This window comes from Brachypodium distachyon, chromosome 3 (assembly GCF_000005505.3).
Source record: "Brachypodium distachyon strain Bd21 chromosome 3, Brachypodium_distachyon_v3.0, whole genome shotgun sequence".
NCBI classification, from domain to species: domain Eukaryota; kingdom Viridiplantae; phylum Streptophyta; class Magnoliopsida; order Poales; family Poaceae; genus Brachypodium; species Brachypodium distachyon.
The window spans coordinates 2,814,192-2,826,220 of NC_016133.3; the positions used below are offsets into that span (position 1 = coordinate 2,814,192).

General features: G+C 43.9%; 1 protein-coding gene and 1 non-coding gene across 2 annotated transcripts; both read right to left on the minus strand.

Moving 5' to 3' along the window:
* Positions 1-1,640: 1,640 nt before the first annotated feature.
* MIR9483A (microRNA MIR9483a) lies at positions 1,641-1,814 on the minus strand. Its single transcript, NR_127084.1, has one exon. It is a non-coding gene; the product is annotated as a microRNA MIR9483a (primary transcript).
* A 2,819-nt stretch (positions 1,815-4,633) lies between these two features.
* Positions 4,634-10,265, minus strand: LOC100833189 (T-complex protein 1 subunit zeta 1). Its single transcript, XM_003574739.4, has 15 exons — positions 10,031-10,265; positions 9,309-9,372; positions 9,087-9,222; positions 8,239-8,390; positions 8,084-8,131; positions 7,900-7,992; positions 7,531-7,637; positions 7,119-7,233; positions 6,955-7,041; positions 6,403-6,607; positions 6,227-6,321; positions 5,456-5,524; positions 5,270-5,377; positions 5,054-5,172; positions 4,634-4,962 (listed from the first exon to the last, which is right to left on the minus strand). Exons 1-15 carry the CDS (start codon positions 10,162-10,164, stop codon positions 4,887-4,889), a joined length of 1,608 nt encoding a protein of 535 aa, XP_003574787.1. The 5' UTR covers positions 10,165-10,265; the 3' UTR covers positions 4,634-4,886.
* Positions 10,266-12,029: the final 1,764 nt, after the last annotated feature.

The window sequence follows — 12,029 nt, forward strand, 5'->3', positions numbered from 1 at the left end:
AGCAGCATATGGCGCACAAAAAACAGCAGCATAGCAGCTAAAAAACAGCAACATTTGAAGCATACAACACATATCATGAGAGGAGAGATCGACAGAAACGGGGAGCATAGGGAGTTAGGGTTTTCGTGGCTAGCGAAGCCCAACTAAGGATTTAGTCGAAAAAAACAATGCTACTAAGTGTACAGAGACTCTAGAGGACCCACTTGTCAACCCATCTTACACGGGTACATGGGTAAACGGGTATGGGTACTAACTCCCCATACCCATACCCGTCATACCCGCCGGGTAACACTTTTTCCTCATTTACTTAACCATGAGTAAAATCCGTACCCTAATGGATATTTACCCGCCGGGTAAACGGGTAATGGGTACCCGTTGCCATCTGGATTCACGTCCAGGCTGAGAAGCAACGACCTGCTGGCGGCCGCCGCCATCGATCCGATCTCGCTTCTTCCGATTGAGGTCGCTAGGGCTTGGAGTTGGAGGTGCCGAACGGACGATCAAGATTAATTGCCGTATATACCTGGCAAGCGCCTGCCGCTGCCGCCGATAGGAAGGAGCGAGAGGAGGAGGATTATCTCCTTGGCGCAACGTACCGCGCAAGTCCGTGTCCAACTCAAAAGGAAATAAACCGAGTAAATCAAAGCTGGGTCTTGATTGGTTAAATGGGGGTAAATCTGTCACGCTTTTACAAATATATGGGGTAAAAAATGTAGCACAAAATTTACCTGAATTGAGAAGAGATATTATCTTCCAAACATGGCCCTAGCTTAGCTAGCTTTTTAGGCCTCGTTTGGACTCGAACAACATTATCCATTCCAGCAGATATTGTGCTTCTTGTGAAACACCTACGAGCTACTCCTTCCGTTCCATAATTATTGTCGAAATATTACATGTATCTAGACATTTTTAAAGAATAGATACATCCCATTTTGAACAAATTTGAGACAAGAATTATGCAGCGGAGGGAGTAGATTCTTGCGTCCAAATGAAGGCAAATGCAAAATAAATTTTCAGATGTAATGTAAATATCTCTTATACCTAGTTCCGACTTTTCACGTTGACATGGTTTCAGAACCTTCTCTAATTCAAATGTCATTTTTTCTTAGGAGTGCTCCTAACTACTCGTTCCATCCAACAAAAGATGTCTCTCAAGTTTGTCAAAATTTGGATGTATCTAGACATGACTTAGTGTATAGGTGCATTCAAATTTAGTCAAAATTGAGACATCCTTTGTTAGACAGAGGGAGTATAGATTTTAATGAACACTTCAACTCCACACACATGAAAATTGCAGGAACTTCAGAGGAAACAGTTCAACTTCTACTTGAATTGAAAAGATATGTTCTCTTTCAAACGTGGCTGAAGCTTAGCTTGGTTTGTAGGCCTCGTTTAGACTTGAACGATATTTTCCATTCAAGCACACATTGAACTGCCACCTGTGAAGCACCTACAAGATTCTTGTGTCCTATGTATGCAAATGCAACATATTGGATTTAGTGTGGATTTTGCTAAAACTTAGTTCTGACTTATCACACTAACACAATTTCGGGACCTTCTCTAGGGACCAAATATATGCTTTTCTTATTAGGGTTCCTAGCTATATATACATTTTAGATGAACACTCCAACTCCACACACGAAATCTGCAGGAACTTCAGAGGAAACAGTTCAACTTTTACTTGAATTGAAAAGATATATTCTCTTCCAAACGTAGCCAAAGCTTAGCTTGCTTTGTAGGCCTCATTTAGACATGAACGATATTTTCCATTCCAGCAAACATTGAACTGTTTCCTGTGAAGCACCTACGAGATTCTTGTGTCCCATGTATGCAAATGCAACATATGGATTTAGTGTGGATTTTGCTAAAACCTAGTTCTGACTTTTCACGCTGACACGATTTCGGGACCTAATTCTCTCTAAGGGACCAAGTATATGCTTTTCTTATTTGGGTTCCCAAGTATCTATTTTAGATGAACACTCCAACACCACACATGAAATCTGCAGGAACTTCAGAGGAAACAGTTCAACTTCTACTTGAATTGGAAAGATATATTCCTTTCCAAACGTGGCCAAAGCTTAGCTTGCTTTGTAGGCCTCGTTTAGACTTGAACGATATTTTCCATTCCAGCAGACATTGAACTGCTTCCTGTGAAGCACCTACGAGATTCTTGTGTCCCATGTATGCAAATGCAACATATTGGATTTTGCTGAAACCTACTTCTGACTTTTCACACTGACACAGTTCCCGGACCTTCTCTAAGGGTCCAAATACATGCTTTTCTTATTTGGACCCGCAGAGGCGCCCATTGGCCCGGAGGGCAGCGGCGGGGACCGGCGAGGAGTCCGCTGGCGGCGGTGTCTTCCTCATCCCCACGGCGGTGGCGACCTCCTCGTCTGTAGGTGAGAGATAGAGAGAATATGCATGGACAGAAGACTTAGAGAGGGAGAGAAACGACGGAGAACTTACCGAAGGAGGCGGTGCCGAGGGCGGCCGGATCCAGTGGTGTGGCAGTCCCAAGAGCCCAGATCCGGCGGTGCGGCGGCCAGGGGAGCCCGGATCGGCGGTTCGCGGCTTGGGAAGGAGGGAGGATGGTGGCGCGGCTCGGGGGTGACGGGGCAGGGCGGGGTCGGGGCCGGCGGCGCCGCGTCTGCTCCTCCAAGGACCACGGGGGAGCAGGAGTAGGACGCCTTTGCGTATTGTTCGGGCCGGTGGTACCGGCTGAGACATGGGTCTCGTTCCTTCCGCCATCGATGCCCACGAGGGAGCGGGAGGAGGACGCCCGGTAGCGACGCGCGCCTCATGGGACGGGAACCGGATCCGACGGCGGCGACTATCAGGGATCGAGCACAGCTTGTTAGGGTCAGGGAGCGGGAAATGGGTGCGAGAGCAGCGCGGCCTGCAGCCGGAGTGGAGAGGGGGAGCTGGACGGAGGGTCGGCGGCGACTGCTTAGTGGAAGGAGACGATCGCGTTGGCGGCGGTTAGGGTTTGTGTTTGGAAACTAGAGTTGTGGTGGTCATATTTATATAAGAGTTTGTTATTGGGCCTTTGGGTTTGTCGTGGGCCCAATTTCCAAAAAAAAGAAAGGGAGAGAAGGGAAGCAAAAAAAGCTCCGACGTAAAATACGTATGACTCGGTTTCGGTAATAACCAAAAAAAAAAGGGAGAGAAAGGAGGTGAATTGGATTTTCTGGTAGAAATCACACGATCCGTGTGCTTCCTCCCGATTCATGGAGCAAGATCTAACCCGGATCAGTGACGTGCCTATCTCTCCCTCTTCTTTCTTTATTTGCTCTTATCCCTTCCTACCGACCATGCCCTTCTCTCTCGATCCATCTTTTCCTCCCTCTCCCCCACGAACTCTCTCATCCATTCCTTCTCTGCTACCACCGAGGCTCCTCCCTCTCTTCTTCTCTGCCACCACCGAGGCTTTACAAAATGGTCTTCTCAATATAAACTACTCCCTTCGTACAACAAAAGATGTTTCAAGTTTGTTAAAATTTAGATGTATCTAAACATGACTTAGTATATAGATGCATTCAAATTTGGTCAAAATTGAGACATCCTTTGTTAGATGGAGGGAGTATCATGGTTTACAACTCAAATAACCAGTTTCATGCTCAGTTCGCCTAATTTTTCATCATTATGACTTCATATTTGGTACAAACATTCCATTTAGCATGAAAATCGACAGGATAAAAACATTTCCATGTTTTATGATAGAAGTTTTATTTTCTATTTTTGGGCAAGCTGTCGCCATGAATTTCTTGGCCCTCACAAAAAGCATACACCTCCGCCATCATCGCATCCGAAACAAACAAAATTTCTTGGCAAGGTTCGCCATGAATTTTCCATGCGTATCTCGTATTACCACTCCACTACCTCGACTTTCATCAATATTAAACGCATCGATGTTGATCTTCGGAGTACCCTCACGTAGTCACGGGGCCGGGACCAGCGATACTCTGCAGTTAAGGCACCAAACGCCATTACGCCAGTGCGAAGCGTTGAGGTGTTTGAACAGCTTCATCATCAACCCGTTGCCTTCTCTACCACCAGATATAGCAAGTCCCGGTGCATTGAGGTTGAGGCAGTACCTTGCGTCCCGGCCAGTTGCTTATTTTGTATGGTTATTGCCCAATATGTCACGGATGGTTACGATACGAGAACCTGAATATTGTGACGACATATCTGCAATTACATACATGCACATATACTACATTTTCAGAAGTTCCCAACACGTGGCTGCAATATAAAAACAACCAGCCGAAGAAATCGATCGTCTGTGAAAGAATACTTTATAATGCCTGATGTTACACAGGATTTGTTTGATAACGGAAAAGCGAGCAAAGTCTCTGATTCGTATCTTTGTGAAGTTAAGCCTCGTCAATTCGCTCCAGAGCCATGTCAAATTTTGTAATTTATAAGAACCACTTCCAGCTGGTGCTGCAGCAGGCTCGGATTGTTGTAGGATGCAGGTAGGGCATTGCAACATTTCAGAGAAACAGCAGGGCACGCAAAAACACATTTGATAGGGCTACAAAACATACATGTCTTGGGTTCGTCTCTATGTCAACTGTGCAAACATCAACTGGTGTTTTCTCAAGTTCTATGCCATGCGCAACACAGAATCTGATCGCCAGACACAAAAGAATAGCTCCTCAGCTTAATTTGGCACTGAACAATCCACATAACAACATGTGCGTAGAAACCACCAACCAGATCACCAGAAGGGAATACAGTCACAGATTACAAGTACAATATCTTTCAGTCACGGGGCAAAACAAGAACCAAAAGCATTCCACCCTACGTCACTACTCAGCACAATCTAGGGATATATGAGAGCAAAATAACCAAACAAAATGTCTTCGCAAGGAAACAAAGTATTAGGTTGGTTTCCTCATGTTGCGACCTGCCCTAATCACTTCATCCACAAGCAATAGCTGCGAGGCAATGATGGGTCTGCGCCGAAGAAAAAATGTCAGTTCAACAAGTTACCAAGAAACCTGTTCTTTGCAACGACTAGCCAGTAAACAGAGGTCCGTCAACTTACCCGGAATTGATGATTTGGCGCTTCACAGAGTAATTGTCAAAGATGCCTTCCATCTGGGGATCGACTGGTTCCCCAGAGTGATGGTTCAACCCCACGACCAATCCACGGTCATGCTCATTCTGCAGCAAACATCACACATAGTTATAAACTTTGTGATATCCAGACTTAGGATAAATATTGCTCATCAAGAGATGATAGAAAGATAAATTTGTATACCTCAAGAGCCACAATAACATCTTGGGTGTCTAAACCTGAATTCTCTGCTAGCGTCTTGGGTATAACTAGTAGAGCATCGGCAAAAGCAGCCACCCCAAGTTGTGCTCGCTGTTGTTAAGATTGCGTAGTTAGCAGCACATTGATATTCTTACAATAAAGAGCATATCAATACTTCAGTGCACTTACTCCTTTAACGGTTTTCTTCACGTTGTCCATAAGATGCTTCTTTGCAGCCATCTCAAATGCTCCAGCACCCTACAGTTCACAAATATAAAAGAAACTGTAAGTGAAATGTGCTCTGAAGAAGCCAGCAGTCAACTGGGATCCAAAGCAAATAAGCAAAATCCTCAAGAAACATAAAAAAAAAACCAATAATAATAAACAGGACATTACGTTATAAGCACCTATTCATGCAATCAAGATTTCGAGTAACATAACAAAAACATTTTAGAAGAAAGACTGGAAGGATCTTTAGCCTGTAACGTTAGCATCAACTATATTCATTTATGTTAGTTCTGTATTATCTAAACCCGACCACAACATACAATGAAAGGAATGCCTCTGCACAAAATAAATTCAATGCAATAGGAAATTTGTACGGTTTACAATACCTAAAGTTCGTATTTAATCAAATTACTCTGCAAAAACAGATTATGAGGTTTGGTACACACTATGAGAACTAAGTCTAAATTTGCCATTGAAGTGGATTATGATAGTCCAGGTTTTTCATCCAACTTTTGCCTATTTTTATATTTCGACAGCAGATTATAAACTAAGTTCACAGTGCCACAATTCAGCAATCTCAAACTGAGACTAAGAAATCCTCAGCAGAGCCAGGTGGCCCTTCAAAAAATATCCAAAACCAGGCATCTTTAGCATAACAAACTCTGATATGCAAATGTGAATTTTTACCCGAACATTTATTTTCATGATCTTGGAAAAATTTACAAATCTTACCAGCACGACTGCTTCATCCTCAACTGTATTCTTAACAGATCTTAGACCATCTCGGACAGCATCCTTAATTTGTGCAATGGTATGGTCATTAGGTCCTGAAGATGTTGAATTTATCATAAGTTCACAACACAACTAATATTGGAAAAGATCCTAGTGTTTCTCAAAAATAAGCTAACCTTTAATCAGAATAGTACACGAGTGAGGATTTTTTACATTCTCCACAAACGTGTACTTTTCTTCTCCAAGAACATGCTCATAGACAAGCCCAGCCCAGCCAAGACAATCTTCAGTCAAGTCATCAACTGAATTAATGGCTTCACCACCACACGCTAACACAAGTCTTTCCATGTTCCTCCTCTTTGCTCTTCGGAGAGCAATAATCTGTAGCATACAAATTGTTTTTAACAAGGCTCCCGTGAAAAAAAAAATGCATGTCGCAGATTAAAATCAATGTGCAGAATTCTAGACTGGAGGAATTCAACGCATAGCTATCACTACGAGGATATATAGAGTAGCATATGTAGTTGTGTACATGGGCTTGTCTTGGACTTACATGAGTTTTGTGGCTTATAGTTATAGAGTAGCATATGCATAACAAGTTAATCAACTCTCATGTTCCAAGTTCAGCTGGTAACATCAAGATACACAAATTCTAAACTTAACTAAGGTTCAGGCCTATGTCAAGGTAAGCAACTTAGAATAGTTAAGTAAAAGATAGAATCGGTTACCCCTGCTCTAGCTAGGAGATCAAGGGATGGAGGATCAATGCCCTTTTGATTGATCACCACAAAATTCTTGTCAGTTCCTGAGCAAACCTGCATATTATCCAAAAATGTTAAGGACATTTTCCCAAAAAACGAGAGAGAAAATACAGGTGGTAGTAAGCAAATACCTTATTTTTCAATTCAATAATCTTCTTGACACGCTCATCAACTTGGCGTCTCTCTGCAGAAACCATCTTTTCTCTCTGTTCTGCGTTCGAGTAGAAGAATCCTGCATTTATTTCACTGAGAAACTTACATGTCAGTTAAGCAGCTCCCAATGATGACACACGTAAACAGCAAATCTAAGTAGATTTTAAGTTAGTCTGTGCTAGAAATTAATGGCGCATGTGCAGGCAAGAAATTAACTCAAGTTAGTACTTTCCTTTTTGAAAAAAAATATAATGTCAAAGGATTATCTTTAAAGTATGTGCCTCTTCTCATATGTAGTGCAGCAAAAATTCAAAAACATTTATCTATGGTGATTAATGGATCCTTGGAGCTAAACTATGCAACTAAGCATATCCCTGTAGAAGCATGCACCTTTTCTCATACTCCAGTGAGACATTAGCAGTCAAGATGTAACAGTTTTCTGCCCTGCGCTTCATGTCAGGGTGCCGAGAACCATGGTCGAGCACCAAACCCTCAATCTACAACAATACGAAAGTAACAGAGTAAGTATTTAAATGTTGCATAACAACAAAGGTCCATTTATGTGTGTGACAAAGAAAACAGACGCATTAGGGTCAAAAAAGGAAAACAGATGCATATAACTGAAAAGTTGAATAAACAGGTATCCAAGTTCACAAGCTTGTGCCTGAACAAGACGAGTGAACTATTTATCTATAGGTAAGGGGCTATGACTTTCAGAAGGATGTTATACAGTGCAATGAAAAGAAAATGAATACGTACCAGATGTGTATCGACATCAAATTTATGGCGCATGTGCATTATTTCCACCATAAAAAGATCAATTGGTTCATCCTTTTGACGGACACAAAGGACCTATAGGGACCATACACAAAATTCAAATGTGTTCAGAAATGGAGGGGCATTAAAGCTAACAAAGGAGCACTAGAAGAGATATCAACGTTACCGCGTTTAAAACGATGTCAGTCAACTGATCAGCCAATCCTTCATACAACTACAAAACAGTGGATTTTGTGTAAACTTGGTACTTGAGAGGTAAATGGTATATAAGGATAGGTCTAAATTTACTAACAAAGAAGGATGGAGAAATAGAGTGACAACCTTTGTCCTAAGAGTTGTTCTTGCTACCATTTTTAACATCTCTCTGTCAGGTTCATCACCCATTACAACTGGTGTCTTGAATTTCTCAAGGAATTCAAGAGTTGCTCTCTTGGCCACCTCAAAGCCATCGACCAAAAACCGTGGATGAGTACCTACAAGAGTATCAACTGGTTACTATGAACTTGTAGAAAATAGCCAGCTCTCATATAAACATAAAATTTACCATCTAAGAAACAATTTTGCATTTAGAGATAAACTTTTCTTACCAGTTGAGAGGAGAAGGTCCTTATATTTTAGGTCAACTTTTTGGCCCATTTGTGTAATGGACACAAGAGCAATTAACGTCCACAAAATGCAATTGCGATGCTAAAAGTTCTCAGTATAATATCCTCCCATTTCTCAAGTTTAAAAGAAAATATTGCTTGAAAAGGACACTAAATTACAATGCTTTGCTCTCTACCCTTCAGTTTGCAACTGATTAAGCTACTTAGTTCTGCTACAGTCGCATACAAATACAACGTTAGCGCCAGATCCACAGATCATTAGCTCTCCTACAGTCCTAATTACATGTGAAGATGCATATGTGAAAGTACTCATTCTTAACCTTAATCGAACAAATAGATGCATTGAACACGAAATACCAGCCCAGATTAACACTAGCATACTGTCATTTCAGAGTTGACAAAAAGGGTGCCCCGAGAAAAGGGTGGTGACCTTTCTTTGCATAAGGTTTATAAATTGCTCCTATATGCCTCAGGGATATTTTGGATGCAAGCAACAAATTTCATGCAACAACAATCATATCGATTCATCAAAACAGATAAGAGGGGATGTGTCCATAACCAGACCTTCTTCGATGCATCGCTCAGACTGCTTCATAAGCTCCCCAATGAAAAGTACAGTGGACGTAGTGCCATCCCCGCTAGTGTCATCCTGCGCCACCGCGGTCCTTGCAATCATGATTGCCGTCGGGTTCTGGATTTGCTGCGAAAAGCGACAGGAGACATCAAACCAGAGAGCGCCTAACATTCAAAGGGCATCAAAAGTATAGCTATGAGCATAAATAATACCATTTCTTTCAAGAGGGTGTTGCCATCTTTGGTCAGCTTAATGTCACCAGCTCCACCCACAAGCCTGTGCAGCACAAATCAAAGACGTTCAGGTAAAGCGAATGTCACTATCACTCTGCAAGTAAAAGACACCTAGACTTGCGATGCCCTTTCAATGTTACTTCAACAGCTCTAGAGGTTGAGAGCAACTAGCTAATTACCAAACCCCAACTTAATCAAATCAGTGGAAACCCAATGCATTGCTGAAAGCAGATCGCCGCCACATGATTCCACTAGGATTGTAAATCTGCACAGCTAACACGAATCCGCAAGCATGTCGACCATAAATTGTCACTGCAACACCCAACGAAGATCCTAGTGGGCAAAATCAGCCTCCCCGAGAAAAAGTGAATTTAACTGAGACTGGGATCACGAGACTGAACGAAATGCCCAGATCATCCAAACAGCGCCACTCCAAGTCTAAAACTAGACCAACGGCGAGAGATACCCAGAGACTAGAACTCGAGGCCGAACACTGCACCTCGCATTCTCGCAAACCTAAGTAGGGGACTGCCCTCCCCGCCATGCACATCCAGAAAAGGCGAAACCCCACGGCTCCACGACCGGCACGCGCGTGATCCAGACCACGAATCTAGCAGCCACGCCGTGCAGTATCCAGTGGCGCGCCACCTATGGCTAGAGCTAGGGGTAGGGGGGGGGGGGTGTGTGCGAGGGATACGTACATCTTGATGGTGCCCTTGGGGCCGAGGTTGGTCCGGAGCACGTCCTGGAGGCCCTTGGCGGCGTTGATGTTCATGTGCAGCGCCGCCGACTTGTTGAGCACCTCCGCGTTGGGGTTCAGCACGCGGAGCGACATGGCGGCGGCTGGACCGGCGGCGCGGTGAGGCGGATCGGGCGGGGCGCGAGAGCGAGCGGGGGAGAGAAAAGAGAAAGGGGGGAAGCGGAGGAGCGGACGGGGAGTAGGGTTTTGGAACTCCCTAGTAGAGCGAGCGGGTGGTGGGTGTAGCAGCAGCGGGGGAGATGGGTTCCCTGCGTGGGCCGCGGCCCATTCGGGGCATCGCGTCACGACATCACCAAACTGGTTCCGAATTCGCTAATCCCTTGTTCGGCTTCTGAATTCGCGGTCCATTTGACCATTCAACAAAAAATCGGCCCCTTTTCGCGCCGTTTGATTTATTTATTTTTCAAAAGAAACGAGAGCAAAAGATTTGCCAGGATCCACAGAACAACCGTACAAGCGACTAGAGAAACAAGAGAAGGCAAACAAAAGTACGAAAAAAAAACTGCCAAAAAAACTATTGTCTCGACATCGAAAAATCCAACCGTTTTGCACCTGTTGTCACTAAGTCGGGGGCGTCAGCATCTTTGCTGGTATGATTGAGGACAACATCAAGTGACCGTGCAAAATCCAGGCATTCATCTCTTTCCAAATCTCCCATGGCACGAGGATTGTTAGGGATGCCAAACCTTTTGATTGACTGCTCTTTTCGTCCACAAACTTTTGACGAGGTCTTCATAGCCCATGAAAAGTAGCCAATCTAACATTATGCTTCAAAGCTAGATGGAGAATCTGCACTTTAGAAAAAGTGAATCGCTGAATCCTGGACTTGCTTACAAAGTGCGCGGGAGGCCGCATTTCGGCCATCCATCGGTCAGTCGAACTCTATTTTGGAATAATGCAAGCCATGCAAACGTTTTGCACTTTAGCGGAGCCCAAACCTTCAACACCACCGTGTGCATTTCAGATCTAGCAGATCCAATGAACGGAGCATGGTAGGCCGAAGAAGATACTCTCGATGAGGTGAGATTTCAAGCAATCATGTCGGGACAATCCAAAAGGGTGTGGCTCAAACGATACCAAAGAGACCACAAGTTCCTGGTTGTGCATCATGGAGAGGCCCACTCTCATGTCAATCTGTCCAATCCATGCGCCCTCGTGCACATCTTATTTGACGTTCCATCTTTTCCTCCTGGAAATTTTATAGATTTGAGGAGCGATATCCTTTGGTCGGCCCCCTTGCAGTTAAGGCGCAAATCTCGAAAAGACGCTTTCAATCCATCACCCAATGTTAATGGACGTGGATGCAATGGGAATGGTATAAATTTGTCTCGTCACACGGGTCGTTAGCTCCTGGGCACACTTTCATTGGGTCCGTCCAAGCGTAAGGCTCTCCCAAATTAAAGGGGGGAGATTAAGAACCCTGAGGCCACCAAGGTCCGTGGGCAACAGTTGCCCACTGTCTGTAGTTGACCTTGCATTATCCTCCGGACACCTTGTCATAACCGGTCCAAAGGAAGGCACGCTTTAGCTTATCAATATTATTGAAACCCCTGATGGCTACAGGAGTGAAGTGGTAAACTGTTTGGGATGTCATGATCGATTTGACGAGAATCGCTCTGTCCCCACAACCTTCATATTTCTACCTTGCCAGAAAACAAGTCTAGTCCTGAGGGGCCGGAAATCCAATCTACGAAGCGGCCTGATCGAAAGCGACAGCCAAGATATCTCATCAAGAAGAGCGGAAACGATTTCGCGCTGTCCGATTTTTGCAGCAAAAAAATTCAAAGACATTTATGAAGCTACTTTTATATGTAGGTAACAAATCTCCAGTAGTTACAAGAAAATGATGCGGAGAAGACCTGCATACAATCGGATTGGTAACATGATGCGGTTACGATACATCCAATGAATTGAGCAAGGACCAAGCCATCCGTGGAGGG